The following is a 17,431-nucleotide window of genomic DNA, read 5'->3' as shown; positions in this document are numbered from 1 at the left end:
TCAGCACAGTCCCAAAGTGCTGCCCAAGCCTTCCCAGCCCCTGGACTCTCCCGATACAGAAGCTCTGCTTTACAAGTGGCTGAAAGCCCCAGAAAGGTCCAATACCTTACTCGGCTTTGCCCTTCTGAGATATTCTGTGTTGGGGCTGGCAGAGAGCCACTGTCTACTACAGAGGAACAGTGGGCAGAAAAGGCATACGTGACATTGGGAAAAGCCCTGGACAAAAGGGCTGGGATGGGAGTGGGTCCACAGTCCAATGCACCCCGCCAGGACTTTCTTTCTTACATGTCACCTCATCTACCTGAGCTGTAGGGTGGGGGATGGTGGACAGGCTGAGAATGGGTGAGATGAAGAGATGAAAGAGTATCGTTGACCAGTTACTACCTTCCTACCCCTGTTGCTTTATGCTGACAGCACCTGGAATGGTGGTGAGGGGCACCATTTGCCAGGGAGGAAACTGAGGTTCAAAATCACATACCCATGTCTCCACCAATCAGTGGGAGAGTCAGGTCCCAGCTCTGGTGCTTCCTCATCCTGGGGGTGTCTTCCAGGGAAAGCATGGAGCAGACTGTGTGTGTGCATGCGCCATGCATGTAAATCTGTTAAGCTTCAAATACTTGCTTCTGGTTTTATTAGAAATAATGTGGATTTGAGATGATGCACTAAACTTTGGTAATGGCCTCTTCTGAGTTACCCTGTGCCCGAGCCAGAATTAAAGTCACTCATTAATCCCTTGTGCCACCAGCTGCAGGGCCACAAGCTATACACCAGGAGACCAGCATCAATTTACATTTGTCATCACAGCAAATCAGAGTCCACTCACCTCACAGTCAAGGCCTGGCTCAGCTGGAAACCACAGTATTCTATTAAAAGCAAGGTTCAAGTCATTTCCCAAAGGAACCTCTTGAAATCCAAGACGACATAACCCCACAGGTTTTTCATTGTGTGTGTCTGTGCTGGGCACTTGAGACTTCAATCTGTCTTCACTAGTTCCTCCCTCCCTCCAGCAATTATACCTTTCCATCTGCCGCAGAACTCTCCCTTCAAGAACCCAGGGCCACAGGGCTGCAGAGAGGAGGGACATCCCAGTGGGATTCTGCCCCAAGATCAATCAGGCAGCTGATGGCATTTCAGACACAGACAGGAGAAGCACGCCCAGAAGGATGGAGAGACCAGGCTGGATGAGAGAGGCTAGCTCTTGGCCCAGCTCTGGCTCTTGCTAGCCAAGACAGGTATTTTGGATAAATCTCTTAACTTCTCTTGGCCTCAGAATCCCGAGTGAGATGAGACTCTGTCCAGTAATGTCACAGTGTTTATCCATTGGGTGGGTGCACGAAATGAAGTAACGTGCCTGGCGGTCCATGCTCAGGGCCAGGGTACACAGTAGGTGCATAATAAATAAACATGACTTCCCATCGCTCACTGCCTCTGTCAGGATGTAAAAGGAACCTCAGACAGAACTCTTGTGGTTTAGTAAATCACTGTCTCCCATTACTGAGTGTAAGACCCTTGTAGCTTATTTTACACACAAGTATCTTTACTCTATTGATCAACAACGGATAATAGCAGGAGATCTCAGCTCTTCAGCACTTACTAAAGCCCAATGGCTCTGCTTTCTCCTCTGCCTCCTCCTCTCATTTTGCAGACAAAGAAAATGAGTTGCAGAGAGATTTAAGTAATGAGCCAAAGCTGGTAAGCAGAAGCAACAGGATTCAAATTCTTGCTGTCTGGCTTTCGAGTCCAGGTCTCTGCATCCTACATCCTAATACAATAATGTAAGGAGAATTTTGACATGTGGACATACAAGCCATGCCTCTACCCTGAGCTCCTGATCTCAGCACAGTGTTCAGACAGCATCACCATCAGGACTGGTCCTTCTGGGGTCTGGGGGCTCTGGGTCAGCAGGCACCCCTGGTGCCGATGACTTAGGGCAGAAAGTTGCTGGTGGTAGTGACAAAAGGACTAGGGCTTCTGTTCCTGGCAGTGGAGAAGCACTACTCTCCACCCCATGAGGTGAGGCCTGGTTCAGGCTTCAGGGATGGTTACCAGGGTGGGTCTGGTGGATACAAGGCAGTCAGAACAGTAGACTTTAGCAAGTAACTCCACCCTGCTTTAGCAGCATGGAAAATGAAATCCCATCTTGGTTTTTCTCTTCTTTTATTCAAACGAACCTCCCATATTTTCTACAAAAACATGGATTACTTTTGCAATAAGGAAATTAAGGGTTCACCAGAGAACCCACTTCTTTAAAAGCAAGATGACCTATGAATTATGTTTCTGAACCTGGGAACTTATACTTTTCCACAGAGAGGACAAAGGCAAAGTAAGAGGACACTGAATGCCATGGGGTTAGGAAAATTTCATTCATTCATTCATTCTTCCATCCACGCATTTCAATTATCTTGAGTACCAAGACTATGCCGGCAAGTCAATGCGGAACAAAACAGGACAGTCCTTGCTGGCACAGGGTTTAGAGTCTAATGGAGGGAGAGGGAGAATAAATTAATAAAAAAGACACAAGGATTTCAGATAAGTCCTAAGCAAACAATAAAACAGAGAGATGGGGTTGAAAGTGACTGGGGTGCTGATTCAGCCTGATGCTCAGGGAGAGCTTCCCAAATAATACTTGAATTAAAACTCAGTGATAGAAGGAGCCAGACACACAAGGATCTGCTGGGAAACCTTCTAAGCAAAGGGACTCTGCTACACAAAAGCCTGAGACAGGCTAGGACAAGCCCAGGACATCCAAAGGACAGAGAGAAGCCAGTGCAGAGAAGGCAGCTGGATGAGTCAGAGGGAGGCAGGGGTGGCCCCAGGTCCACAGAAAGAACTAGAGTTTCATTCCAGTTCTTCTGAGCCCAAATTTTGTGTCTAAAGGAAGTCAAGTGGCCACATGCGTTAGAAATAAACAAATTTTTAAAACTTCCTCCAGTAAAGATAAACCAGAAAGACAAGACTGCATCCTTCTGAATAAAAATATAGAACCTAACACCCTTAGAGCTTAATGCAGGCTCAGCACACAATATGCTCTCAACAAATGTGTGTTGAACGGATGCCACGCAAAAGCGATTTCAACTGTGTACATGGCCAGCATGGACTTGCTTGCAAAACCCTGGATGAGAGGGACCAGAGGGCATGAGAGAGGGACATAAAAACAGACCAAAGTCCATCTGACACTCCAGTGCTGGCTACACTCCTATAGCACTCAATTCCACCAGAGGACATGGTCGCAAAAATGTAGAACTGCAAACATACTGAGATAAACGCACAGGTGCCAGACGCATAATGAGTTACTAAAGGAAACCAGGGTGGCCTGATTTTGAAATCAGACACCAGGAAGACAAGCAGCCCCTGCTCCACAGCCCCCCTGCCCAAGCCAGAATCCAGGACTGATGCAGAGCCCGAGCTGTTCTCACTGGCTAAGCCAGTCATTTTTTCTTTTCTCTTTATGGCCACACCCATGGCACAGAGACATTCTCTGGCCAGGGAATGACTCCAAGCCACAGCTGTGGAAATGCTAGACCCTTTAACCTACTGCACAGGGCCAGGGGTCAAACTGCTGCAACTGGATTCTTAACCCACTGTGCCATGGCGGGAGCTCTGAAGTTAGTACTTTTAACTATTCCCTGAAAAGAAAAAAGGAATCTTCAAGATACCAGATGCCCAAGGTCAGAATGAAGCTGTGGCCAACGGTAGGCAGGGAAGTAGACCTTGTCACTGATTTTAGGGGAATCTACGGGCTTCTCTCCCCTCTGCTTCTCAAGGGTTAGAACTGCGTCTTACACATCTTCCTTTCCCAAATATGTGAAGGGAACCAGGAACTCAGACGTTTGTTGAACAAATGAACAAGCAGATGGCCGAGGCAGTCTATTCTAACAAAGCAAAGTGGCTCTGAATGAGCTCCATGGAGTTAAAGGCAGTGAAACAAGACAATAAGAGCACACTGGACATGAGAACTGGTCACACAAAGAGACAGCAAGAGAACTAGGCAAGAAACAATTTTGAGGCTATTTGATCCAACAGTTGAAGGGCTGTCACTTCCTGAAGTGTCAAGGAAAAGGAATTAGGCATGTTCTATCCAAAGCCCTAGAAGCCAACCTTTGGCTGAATTTAAGGAAGGGCTTCCTTCTACCAAAGTGTCTGCTGGGCTGTATTTAGCGGAATGCTAGCATTCAGGGGTGGGGTAAGGCTGGTGGAGGAGGGGAAAGATTTCAAATGATTGCACAGGAAAATATTTTTCAGAATTTGACTCAATCAAAAGTAATAGATATTTTTACTGAATAGCATAGCTTTCAACTCTTCTCAAACATGGCCCCAAAGAGCTTTTCCTAGGATGCTACGGACATCTCACACAGTCTCTATGCTCCAAGTTCACCTCTGGAGACAAGATGAATTCAAGCTGCCTGATAAAAACATCTTACAGGAGTTCTCTTGTGGTACAGTGGGTTAAGTATATGGCGTTGCCACTGCAGTGGCCAAAAGCAAACCAAACCAAACCAAACCAAAACAACATCTTACAAAGGAAGGAGTGTCAAGCCAGTAGTTGAGTACTAGGATACAGATTTCAACACTGCATAGATGATAGAAATGCAATCGGAGCAGACAACTAGAACCATGGTTCGTCCTTCCATGGACTTTCATCTTGAATGACCAAGTACCACACAAAAAGGTCCAGTTACATGTGAAGACAAAGACTAGCTGTCCCCTCCCACCCCACAGTGTCCAAATGAGTGGATGATAGGGATATTACACAGGGATCCCCAAAGCAGTCAGTGCTGCTGGCTGGGGAGCTTCATGACAGGATGAGTTCTTGCCAGAGCCCACTTTGACTCTCTTCCTGCAGTATTTTCTAGAAAATACTGCCTGCTTGCCTTTCTCTCATGTACCTGTATACTCTGTAAACATTCGCCAGGGCCTTCCGTAGATAGTCAGTAGCGAGCAAAGCCAAAAATGGTGCTGCTTCATGACCACCTCTTGGAGAATTCAGACAATGCACAAATAATAATTTAACTGAGGTTTTCCATACATGTTACAAAGGAAATGAGTGGTGCAAAAGAACATATGTTACACAGAGACTTCATCCATTGTGGGATTTCAGGATGGAGTCTCTAAAGGAGCACAGAGACCATGTTTTGCAGACCCTCAAATGTGCAGCTCCAAAGCATTCCTCTGGGAAACCATAGTCCAATGAAGCTGGGAAAGGCCACATGGGCCCACCTGCAAAGTAGCTTCCACCCTAGCACAAAGTCATATGTATGGATGCTCTATTTGGTAATATTACTCAGTAGGTCGGGAGAGAGCTACGGAGTTTGCATTTCAAACCAGGTAATTCTAATGCTGCTTCTCTGCCAACCACATCAGGTAGCACTACTTCATCAGGCATTTCAAAAAACCTAAATAAATGAAGGGCTCTCCCATGTTCTTGGACAGAGAGGCTCAATCACAAATATATCAATTTTCCTCAAATTAACCTATTAGTTCAATAGTCCTTCAGACAAAACCCCCACAGAGTTGTTTTGTTCTTTAGTGGGTTTTTTTTTGTTTTTTTGTTAACTTGATGAGCTGGTTCTAAAATGCATCTGGAAGACTTAAAAAATTTCAGAAAAGAGCAAAGCAAGGGACCTGGCTTATAAGCCCAAGGCTTAAAATTGAACTATAGGTGTAGTACTGACACACAATTAACAAAAGAGATGAAAAGAACAGAAAAGAGAGCCCCCAAACAGATCTATGCTTTCAGGAAAACTTTACATGGAATATGGTAATACAAACCAGTAGGGAAAGGATGAAGGATTCAGCAAGTACAGCTGGAGAAGTTGGTTATTTGTATTTTTGTTTGTTTGTTTGTTTGTTTTGTCTTTTTGCCTTTTCTAGGGCCGCATCTGAGGCATATGGAGGTTCCCAGGCTAGGGGTCTAATCAGAGCTGCAGACACCGGCCTACACCACAGCCACAGCAATGTGGGATCCGAGCTGCGTCTGCAACCTACACCACAGCTCACGGCAACACTGGATCCTTAACGCAGTGAGTAAGGCCAGGGATCTAACCCACGACCTCATGGTTCCTAGTCGGATTCGTTAACCACTGAGCCACGACGAGAACTCCTGGTTATTTGTATTTTAAAAAGACCTGGATTCCTATCCCGTACCATATGCAAAAATAAAATTCCAGGTAGATTAGATTATACTCCTGAATTTGAAAAATCAAAAGTTTAAAACTTTTAGATGAAAACCTAGAAAAAAAATTTTTTTTACAACTTTGAGGTTGGAAACTATATCTTAAGTACGTCACCAACTATGCAAAGTAAAAAGAAAAATATTGGCAAATTTGAACTCAATAAAAATGAAACTCCTATATGCCACACATAAATGAGAAAGAAAAGCTACACCCTAAGAAAAGCTGTTTGCAGCAAGGGTATTAAAATTTAGAATGTATCAAGAATTCCTACCTATGAGAAAAGATAGTCCAAAGAGAAAAGGATATGAGCAGGAAGTTTACAGATGAAAAACCCAAAAAGAGAAGAACAAAAACAAAAAAAGAAAAGATGCTCAACCTCACAAGTAATTACAGAATACAAATTTAGAACAGTGAGATGCAATTTTGTGTCCCTTACACTGGCAGAACTTAAAAACTCTGGCCAGATCAAGTGCCTAGATCTAGAATGGGAAGCAGTAGAAATTCTCATTTGGAAAGTATAACAGAATAGTCCCTTTAAAAAGCAATTGGACATAATCTGATAAAACTGACAACGTGTAGACCTTATCCCCAGTAATTCCACTCTTAGGTATATGTTCTAGCTACCTTCATTTGTGCAGAGAAGCACAAATAAGACATTCATTCAATGTGCTTAATCATAATGGGAAATGGGAGATGGTCTAAATGCCCATCAAAAAGAGCCAGCTAAATATCGTGTAGTCTCTTGGAGATATTAAACAGCAGGAACAAAATGAATGAAGCAAAGCTACATGTATCCACATGGAGACCATTTCAAAACCAATATTGAACAAAGGAACAAAGTTATAAAAATGTAAGTCATGGATACCATTAACATAAAATTTTAAAACATGCAAGAAGGAGCTAGGTATGATTTGGAGATACAAATATATATGTATTTGTATATGTATGTGTGTGTGGAGAGAGAACTATTATATGTATATATAATCTATATTGAAAATTATAAACTCATATTCTTTACATGCATTTTATAGAATGATAAATCTAAATTCAGGATAATGACCTCTAGAGTAGGAAGGAGAAGAATGGTATCTGGGAAAAGAATAAAAATCATTCCTAAGGCCACTGCCCCTCTACTCTACTATTAGTCAACATTAGCGTAGGGGAGATTCTTCAATGAAGCCAGACCTTTTAAAACTGAAAAGCCTCAAAGCATTTAGCCAGGCTTCAACACCCAGAGGAAACGTCTCTTCAAATCCTGCGGCATTGCACAATTCTGCACATTCACAATGTAAACGATGCCCTCTAGGGTCATGCAGTGAGCAACTTGTACAACTGTTTGTGGCAGCTCTGTAACTCCTGGGTCACAGCTCCCTTTGGAACACTGACAAAAAATGCCCATCTCTGGGAAAATGCCCTCCCACCCAATTACTGCCTATCATGTCAGTGGGTCCAGAAACCTTCCCAACAGCCATCAGCAGCCCTACGCTGGTCAAACACTTTCAGGAACGAGGGCTCACAACCTTCAGAAGAACTTGCAGACAGCTTGGTGAGGCTAGGCTCTTAAGTACATTTAAAACCTACTTCTTTACAACCTCTATCCATTAAAGTTGATCTACTTCCTTTCCGCATGACATTGCAGCTACTGAGAGAAAGCTAACCTGTTCCCCCCGAGACTTCTGCTTTCCAGGCTGAATGTACTCTTGACTTAGTTTACTGCAAACACATCAAATCCTCTCTTTTGCTAAAAATGAATTTTTAAACTGCCCATCATTTTAACAAGCACTTCTTGCCCCAGTAAGTAACTAGGCACGTGGACATGTCATCAAAGAACAAGGAAGCATTTCTCTTGGGGGCCCCTTTGGGAAACCTCTCAAGATCTCCACTGTAACTTCCAAAGCAGTCAGATGCTCACAGAAGCCAAGGGGTCCGAGGCTGGAGGTGGGGGCCACGATAACCGAGCAGCACCAGCACAGAGCCCCCACCGGCCAAAGGAGACAAGGTGTTTCCACTTACTCCCAAAACTCCATGACGGGGGAGGTGGCATTCTGCAGGGACACGTAGCTGTGGTTGCTCACATTCAGTTTCTGAAACTCCACACAGTTCTCTACAGTGGAAACAAGACAAGAAACACAAGAAAATTAACCTCGTGAGGGCTGCATCTTGGAAAACACTCATAGCTGATGGTGCAGCCAGGCGGTTTCACCCAGCCACTCCAGGTAAACATGCCTCAGAGCACACTGGAGAAAATCGATCACTTACAAACAGTTTAAGAGGGAGGCTTGGCTTGACTGGAACAGAGGCAGAAGTTTGGGGGTGGGGGGGGCGGCACCTCCTCTCTCCTATTCACACTAATATGCCCTTTCAAATTCCTTCCTCCAGCTTTGTTCCCAAATCTTTCCCCTCTTCCACTTCCCTGACTAAAGCCTGTCGACGCCATTGACCTGTTTGGCTCAGTGGCCCTGGCAGGAACAACGGGGCTAAAGGAGGGTGTCAGCCATGGTGTCCCTGGGCCAGTAATGCAATTGAGACTCACTTTTCCTTCGTGGAAAAAGAGGCTAATGTCAGAGCTGCTGATTGGATGAAATAACATCCAAGTGTGTAAAGAAATCCCTTGTTCCTTCATATTCCTCATTTGATCCAAGAAAGGATTTGTTGAAGATCTCTTCTAATTTCATCAAACTCGATGACTAAGGGAGATTTGAATCTCATACACAAAACATCTTAGTGTTCATCCTTTAAGGCCCAGATCAGCCCATTAACCTCTCCTCCAGGAAGCCTTCCTTGATCTCCCTTGCCCGAATTCTAAGGAAGGCAGAATTTAAAGGTGCTTCAAGGAATCACCTTCTCCAATCCCCTTTACTTTGAAAAGAATCAAGGTTCAGAAGTTGTTGAGGGGACTCCACCTACCCACCCCACCCCCTCGTCCTTCTCACAAGCCACCAGCCAGTTAGGGGAAGAACACAGAATCATTACCAGTCAGGTGCCACCTCCTTTGCCATGGTCATTGCCTGGTTCTGTCTGCCACCATGGGATCCAGGCCTCTTTACAGCATCTCCCTGTTCAGAGAGCCACCTTCTTCACCAGACTGAGCTCCCTGAGGACAGGTCCTGCACTCAGCACAGTGGCCAGCACGGGGCCACTGTGTGTCAGTGTTTGACCACATTCTGGCATTTCTCTCTCCTGACATGTGCACAAACCCCCAACTACATGTAAAATCTCTGGAGCAGGAAGCACATCCTATACATACTGTTTCACACATTGCAAGTGCAAGTGGTCACATGCCTTCAGAGAAAGGGAGTTGCAAAGCATTGGAAGAAAGGTTTACAGTCTACTGGGAAAACGTTCCACGTGTCTGCCCCCTTCCCAGTTCTCTAGATAAGTGCCAACCATATTAGGTGAGGAGGTAGTCTGTGTGTCCCCAGACAGTCCTAAGAGGAGTCTGGGAACCTGCTAGTATAAGCAAAATGCTTGAATGTGCCCTTGTGCTTTTTTGAGAGAGAGAAGAGCCCTTAGCTTTGATCTGCTTCTCCAAAACAATGTTTCTCAATTTTTTTTGTCTAGAGTAAAAGCATTTCTCAGACACCCAAGATTGAGAAGGTATGTTTACTAAAACATATAACTATGTACAAATAATGAGTTATAAAGTCTTTGTGATTATTATATTCATACAGCTATAAGCTGGAATTTACAAGCTAAATACCAAATAAACTATAGAACCAACACAATTCAAATTGATAGCATAAAATGGATGTGTACGAAAAAACCATCTTGTGAGAATAAATGGATTTCTCAACAGAAAAAAAGAACTGACAGAGAGGAGGCAGGGTCTATGGGGTTCAGATTGCTTATTCTTCCATGAGCTATTTGAGACTCAATTCTACCACCTTTTTTTTTTTTTTTGCTTTTTTGCTTTTTAGGGCCACACCCTAAGCATATGGAGGTTCCCAGGCTAGAGGTTGAACTGGAGCTGCAGCTGCCGGCCTACACCACAGCCACGGCAATTCCAGATCTGTGCCGTGTCTGCGACCTACATCACAGACCACAGCAACTCCAGATCTTTAACCCACTGAGCGAGGCAAGGGATTGAACCCACAACCTCATGGTTCCTAGTGAGATTCACTTCTGCTGCACCACGATGGGAACTTCTCTACCACCATTTTTCTTGGGTCACATGTTTGCAAAATCTTTGTTCCTACAGTTTGTTGTGTTTTTGGCTGGACTTATTGTCAATAACCATTTATGCATTAAAACTCTGTTCTTTTTCCCTTGGCCAGCATCATCCTATTCACCAAGAATGCATCTTAAATTATAAACAGGGACAAAATCAGGCACCGAGATCCCCTGACTGTCCTCGCTCATAAGGTGGCTGTGAAGATGAGCCAGAACATGCACATATTTTTAGAGTATCCTCAAAATAAATACACACAATTAAATTAAATTACCATGGAGGACTCATAGGCCTCTAAGAATATGTCCTTGAATTTTAGTTTGATACATATCTTCATGAGGTTCCTGGGTAAAGAAAGGTTAAGAACCAGGGAGAGAAAATGAGACCTCACACAATGTGGCAGGGAGAGGGGCAAGGCAAAGTCATGCAGGGCAAAAGCTAGTTCACACCATTTTCCTGGCCTAATGCCTGCTGTTCCTTCTGCTGGTGACCAGCATCTGATCGTCTTATTGTATCTCAGCCTTCAGGAGATACTGGCCACTTCCAGGGAAAAGCCAACCACAGGCGACAACACAATGGTGAGTAGGTTAAAGCATGTTTGCCAATTTGGGTCAAAAGGCAGTGGCTGCCTAGAGCACTACTGAGAAGAGTTCAGAGGTCAAGGCTAGACTCAAAAAGGGATAGTTCTAGAATCAATTAGTGATGTGTGTACTAAGCACAGCCTCGATAGATATGGTTCGGGAAATATCTGCCTTCCTTAGATTATAAGACTCGATCCTGCTAAGACAACAAAATGAAGAGCGAATAGTATATTAGAGTCCAAAGTAATCTACAAAGTTATCCATTCAAGGGAAGATAGTGGTGCATTCAAGTTTCTACCTTGGTTGGACAGGTACAGCAAATGGGCAGGGTGGGCTGGGTGGGGACTGCGGCCAGCTGGAGGACAGATGCTTCATGCAAAGGCCACAGCTGCTTCTCAGATGCAGCCCCTGTTGCCAAGTAAGAATGTGGGAATGTAACTGTGGTGTTGCCAGGTCTTTTCAATTTTTCAAGAGAAAGTGGAAACCTACATTTTCAGGTCAAGTCTTCTAATTTTTCAATTTGGGCAATCAAATCATTTTTGAAATTTTCTGGTCACTTATCTAAAGGCTAACTGGCTTACAGGTTCCCTGTCTGCAAGCCTTGATTTAATCTAACACCTTCATTTTACAGAGGAAAATCTGACACTCAGAGGCAGGGCTGGAACTGCAGCATGAAGCCCTGAATCTCAGTTTAGTGCTTCTTCCTCATACCCCTGCTCTGTCCCCAAAGGGCTCAGTCTCTGTGTTTGGCAAAGCAAGGAAAGACTATCACCATTCTTCTCCCAATGCTGATCCCTATGCCAGTGCTCAGCTCATGTTCAGAGCTCTGAACTCACAGAGTGTACCGACCAGGTGCAGAAATAACCCCCAGTTTCCACAGAACCTGGACTCATAGCAAGAGACACGACACATCACCAATCCCATATCCCCCAGCAGGATCAGCAGAGAGACCCACCCTGGGGGCCATACCTGTATTCCACTCGTGCCCACAGGTGGCCCAGGGGAGCTCGGTGGTGAAGCAGTTGCTCAGGTAGAAAATGGCCCATGCCAGGATGATGATGTAGTACACGTTCAGATGGGCCTCAATCACCTGCGTTGCGTAGCCAATGCCTGAGAGAAGAAAGGCAAAGCAGTGATTTGAGCCTCTTTCCACCTTGTTAAAGCAGTGTTCAGCCACTCTTCACAGCTTGCTATCACCCAGGCATCATTTTCTTTTCTGAGTAATTCAGCACTTACCTTCAAATAAAGGGCACACTTTTCTCCAACACGTAATGCCGCCTTCACTTGTAAACTGTCCCAGAGCCGTTTCCAGGAAAAAGACAGGAATTCCACAGCATATAAAAAACACCACATAGGGAATCAGGAATGCCCCTGCAAGGGTGCAAAGTAAGGGAATGAGGTTGAAATTGGCCCCACCACCTTGTGTTCGGCCATTTAATAAGCACCAACTATAGGCAAGAGGGAATATTCTCTGAGCTTGAGCTCAAGTTCCCACCATGAGGACCAGTTAGAAAGCGTGACCCTGGGTTTGTGCTCTCCACCCACCCCCTACTCCCTTGATTCTACCTCACATCTCACAGCCTCAACTTCTTCACCTGTAAAATGGGATACTTTTGATACTTAATTATCTGTACCACTTCACTCACAGACTTGTTGTGCAGCTAAGATGACAAAGCATAAGAAATTGTGTTAGCTGCTTGACTCTTTTATTCATATCTTCCAGCACAGGTCAAATCCATTCCCTCCCTGAATGCTGAGCTTTTCTTTTCTCATTCTAAAGTAACCTTGGAGTTCCCCTTGTGGTGCAGTAGAAATGAATCCGACGAGTAACCATGAGGTTGAGGGTTCGATCCCTGGCTTCACTCGGTGGGTTAAGGATCTGGCATTGCCATGAGCTGTGGTGTAGGCCGGCAGCAACAGCTCGGATTAGACCCCCTAGCCTGGGAACTTCCATATGCCTTGGATGAAGCCCTAAAAATACAAAAAATAAATCAAATAAATAAATAAATAAATAAATAAATAAAGTAACCTCAACACACCAAGGGAGGGGAACCTCTTCGTCTTACTTTGGAAATGACCTGCAAAAAGTCTTCTTCATAAAGAAAAGCAATTTCCAGGAGATGTGCAATGAGGATTCCCAGGCCCTTGTACATGAAGCCCAGGTATGGAGTTGGGTTATAAGGAGTTGGTCCAGAAAGGCTGGCTTTGAATCAATCTGAGAAAAGACCACAGTAAGCTTTAGGGCTCCTATCTTGAAACACAATACCCACTGCCTGGCCCTTTCTGAGAAACAAATTAAATAACTGAGATGAACACGAGCCATTACAACCAGAAAGGGATTTTTCCAAATCCCTCATTCCCTCTCTCGTCTAATAACAAAGCATGAAAACACCACACGTTATTCCCCACCATCTGATCTCACAAATGAAGGCTTTCACTGCAATTGCTTTTTGCTAAATGAAGTCTCTTTAACCACAGGATTAACAGCAACAATTTTGATCAATCCTGATAATAGGACCATATTAACCAGGTTTTGAAAGGGTCATAGCTTTTCCGGGCAAGAGATTATTTTTACAAAGTTTCACATGGGGAAAGAAATACTAAACTATTGTTGCAATTTATGAGGAGAGCTGAGTAGATATTTTTTAAGAGGTGAACAGTTGATAAGCAGATAGTCCAACTATATCAGAGGGCAGAAAATGTGTTAAAGACAACATGAGGGTCTGTTTGCTGAATCTAAGTGATTAAAACAAGCCACAGAAGTTTCCTTAATATGCTATAATTTACCGTGAACCCTCTAGGATCTAATAGATAACACTTTCTGAAAGCCTTGTGGCCTCTGTATTCACAAAGCTAGTAAGGTAACTAGATCAATTAAACCAGGATATCTGTGCACTCAACAGAGACTCTTGCTGAGTAAAAAAAAAAATGACTCATTTTTAAACTTTACTCACTACAACCTTTTTTTTTTTTTTTTTTTTTTCCCAAATCTGAGGCAGAGTTTGTAATTAATGCAAGTTACACTGTTTTCTGCTTTTGGGAATGCTTTTTGTTTTGTTTTGGCATAACAATTTCCTACATTAAAAAAAAAAAAGATGTTAAAACAACTCTTGCCTGGGACTATCCTAAAGGGTTTCCTCATGAGTCTAAGTGGACATGGCAGCTTATACGGGCTGAATGTGCAAAGAGAGGTGGATTCTCAGCTGAGGGCACAGGGCACGTTCAAGGTCTCTGAGTCCACTTGCCAAGCCACCAACACCGGCAGCCACTTCATTACCAGTGCAGGGCAGGCTTGGAGCAGCCTGTGCCTTCAGGATGAATGTCTCCAAAGAAAGGGCCCTGGCCAATCAGTACCCTTTTCACTCTCCCTGCAGCTGCCTGCACAGGAAGTCCAGCTCCATGCAGCCTAACAGTGTGGTCCCTGCTGGCCAACCTCTGAGCCACCTTCACCGGGGTCTAAGGATCTGCTGGAGGGCTTAGGGACCCAGCAAAGAGAGGAATACATAGACACAGGCTTTTCCTTGAAGAAACTGTGCATTCAAGGTTTCACAAGATCCCTTGCCATGGACCTGCCAGATGTCCTGCAGATAGGACAGGTGGGGGTTTCTGAAGTCTGGAGCCCCTTCCTTGAGCTGGGAAACTTGAGGGTTCACTGCTGAATCTCCACCAAACCGACTCAGGCCTGTTGTCACTAGAAATAACTGCCTCATCACCTTCCCCTCCCTGCCTTCCCTGCAAGCTTTAAACATCTTCTAAACATTAAATCAGTGCTGTTGTTATCTGTTGTGAGTGACTCTGAGACCAGTAAAAGAAGCTGCTTGGTGCCCGTTTTCCCAGACAAGCGGCCCTAGAAAGGACCCTAAGAGCAAATGAAAGGCAGGAAATCAAACAGCAATGCCTCACCTAAGAGTTCTCCCTGTGTCTGTCCAATCACACTTTAAAACAAGGCCTTTCATATCAGAATCCCATCTTTACCCTTAAGTGAGTGACTTCTCTGGCCCTTAATTTCCTCATGTAACTCGAAGGATGAAATGAGATGAGGCGAGTAAAGTTTAGTCCTGAGGCTGGCTTTTTGGTAAGTGGGCAAAACCCCAGCCTACTCAAATCATTATCAGAGCCCTTTTCCTTCTTGCAGGTCTCCAGCTTGGAAAGCTGAGCCTCAAAAGGGGCAGTCTCCTGCTCCAAACATCGAGGGCTCCTGGTCTTGCTCTGAACCTCATGCTGAGACAGAACACACCTGACTGACAAGTCCCCGCGTGCTAGCAGGCGGCACACTCAGGTGCGAAGAGGCACCCACGCATGCGCACTGGGGCCTCAAGCCTAGCCCAGGTGTAGTCTTGCGCGCCAGGTGGCCCAGGGCCGGCGTTCTCCGCGAGGGTCCCGCCACACGCAGGCGCGGGAGGGGTTTCGCTATCACCCCCAGCTCCCCGCCCCCACCAGGCTGGCTCCCCTCACCCCATTCTCCCTGGGACTGCCTGCAGCCTCACCTCCGCCGTTCTTATAGCACAGGTAAGGGAAGCGCCACACGTTGCCCAGCCCGATGATCTCCCCAGCCACGCTCAGCACGAACTCCACCTTGTTGTTCCATTGGCCGCGCTCGTGCACTGCCTTGTCGCGCCTGTCGCGCGGGTCGCGCGCGGACGCCGCGCTGCCGCCGCCGCCGCCACCCAGCACCTCTGACTCCCGCGCCTCCTCGGCAGCCTTCCCGTTGCCCAGAGGCAGCGCCTTCTCCGCCGTCATGGCCGCGCTGGCTGCCTCGTGCGCCGGGCCCGGCTCTGCGCCGCCGCCCCGGGCGGGCTGGCTTTTCAGGAGGCGCGAGCGGGCGGGAGGGGGAGGCAGGGGGTGGAGCTGAGGGGCCGGGCCGGGCCAGCTCGGGGACTGGGACGCGGCGCGGCGGCCCGGCCCGCCCGGCGCCCACGTCGCCTCAGTCCCGCTAGGCCCGGCCTGGGAGCCCGCGAGCACCTTGCGCGCGCCGAGCACCTTGCGCGCGCCGAGCACCTTGCGCGCGCCGAGCACCTTGCGCGCGCCGAGCACCTTGCGCGCGCCGAGCACCTTGCGCGCGCCGAGCACCTTGCGCGCGCCGAGCACCTTGCGCGCGCCGAGCACCTTGCGCGCGCCGAGCACCTTGCGCGCGCCGAGCACCTTGCGCGCGCCGAGCACCTTGCGCGCGCCGAGCCCGCTTCTTCCCTCTGTCCTGCCCACTGGCCTCATCCATTCAGGCCTAGGCTGGACGCCAGACACCTAGCCCTAAAGTTACATCACTCTGTAACCCCCAAACTTTCCCATTTCTAATAAGAGAAGTCATAGTAGAACAGGTTTCTCCAACTTTAATGTGCACACCAAGCACCTGTGGGTCTTGTTAAACTGCATCCTGATCTAGTGGGTGAGGCTGCTCTGGAGGTTATGCGTTTCTAACAAGTGCCTAGGTGATGCTAATGCTGTTGGCTCAGGGACCACACTTGGAGAAAGAGGGAGTAAATGAACTTCTGGTTTCTGCCCAGTACTCAGACCCTTCTCTAGGGTAGGGTTACCTCCAAATCTTGTCTATCCTGGTGCCCAGTGCTCTAAACACGGTGACTCAGGACAGTGGTAGTTCAGCACTCCTGCCTGGAGACAGGCAAATTGAATTTAAATCTCATGCTCTACCTTCCTTAGTCATATGAAGAAGTCATCTGACCCCTCTGACCTGCCTCAGTTTCTGATCTGCAAAAAAAGAATAACAACAGTGCTTGTCTTAAGAGCCTGTGTGTGTGTGTAGTTAATAACAAAATGCTTATAAGATGTATTGAAAGTGCTCAATGAACATTTTAATTATTAATATTATCACACAATCTACAGTCACACACATATCTGTGCATCTTCTTGTATAACATCTGTTTTTCCACTCAATTGAAAAGATGATGTATGATGTCTTGTCCATTGTAACAGTCACAAAACCTAGCGCTAGACCTAGCACATAGTAGGTGCTCACTAAATAATTGTGGAAACACGGAAAAGGGAAGGGCCAGAGGAAGGAAGGGAGGAAGGAAGAAGAAAAGCAAAAGAATGTTAGGTCCAAAAGGGGCCACAGAGATCATCAGACCCACCTTCGTCATTTCATAGTCCTTCCTGGAGAAGTTCAGCCACATGAGCTATCACCTATGCCACCGACTGAGCTCTCCAGCCACCCCTTGGAGCTCCCTCTGGGGCTCTCTGAGGAAGAGGCTCCCTGTCTCCTGGCCTTCAGCTTCTCCTTCACTGGCTTACAACTGCTTGGGACTCTCTCCACCTCCATCCTCTCCCACCCCCTTCCTAGAAAACCCTTCCAGCCACCATTTTCTCCTTCCAGGCTTCCTTCCTCCCCTCCCCCTCACTATCATATTTCTTGAAAGAGTAAGTTTACATGCTGCCTGCCCTGTCTTCACCTCCCACTCATTCCTCAGCCCACGACAATCTGGCGCCCACCCCCACCACTCCCCTGAAAATGCTGTCTGTAAAGTCCTAGAAACCCTCTTAAGTTGGCAAATCCT

At 46.3% G+C, this 17,431-nt stretch overlaps 1 protein-coding gene across 1 annotated transcript in view; it reads right to left on the bottom strand.

The window, feature by feature from the left end:
• Positions 1-15,723, bottom strand: part of SLC6A11 (solute carrier family 6 member 11) — a 116,559-nt gene extending 100,836 nt beyond the window's left edge. Inside the window, exons 1-4 of the mRNA XM_047780844.1 lie at positions 15,410-15,723; positions 12,159-12,293; positions 11,892-12,032; positions 8,187-8,277 (exon numbers count right to left, since the gene is read on the bottom strand). Coding sequence (XP_047636800.1) covers positions 8,187-8,277; positions 11,892-12,032; positions 12,159-12,293; positions 15,410-15,662 — 620 coding nt within the window. The 5' untranslated portion in view covers positions 15,663-15,723. The remainder of the gene's footprint in view (positions 1-8,186; positions 8,278-11,891; positions 12,033-12,158; positions 12,294-15,409) is intronic.
• Positions 15,724-17,431: the final 1,708 nt, after the last annotated feature.

The sequence above is a fragment of the Phacochoerus africanus genome, chromosome 1 (genome assembly GCF_016906955.1).
Source record: "Phacochoerus africanus isolate WHEZ1 chromosome 1, ROS_Pafr_v1, whole genome shotgun sequence".
In the NCBI taxonomy this organism is placed as follows: Eukaryota; Metazoa; Chordata; class Mammalia; order Artiodactyla; family Suidae; genus Phacochoerus; species Phacochoerus africanus.
Note: the sequence above shows the minus strand (reverse complement) of the source record. Positions and strands in the feature narration are given on the sequence as shown.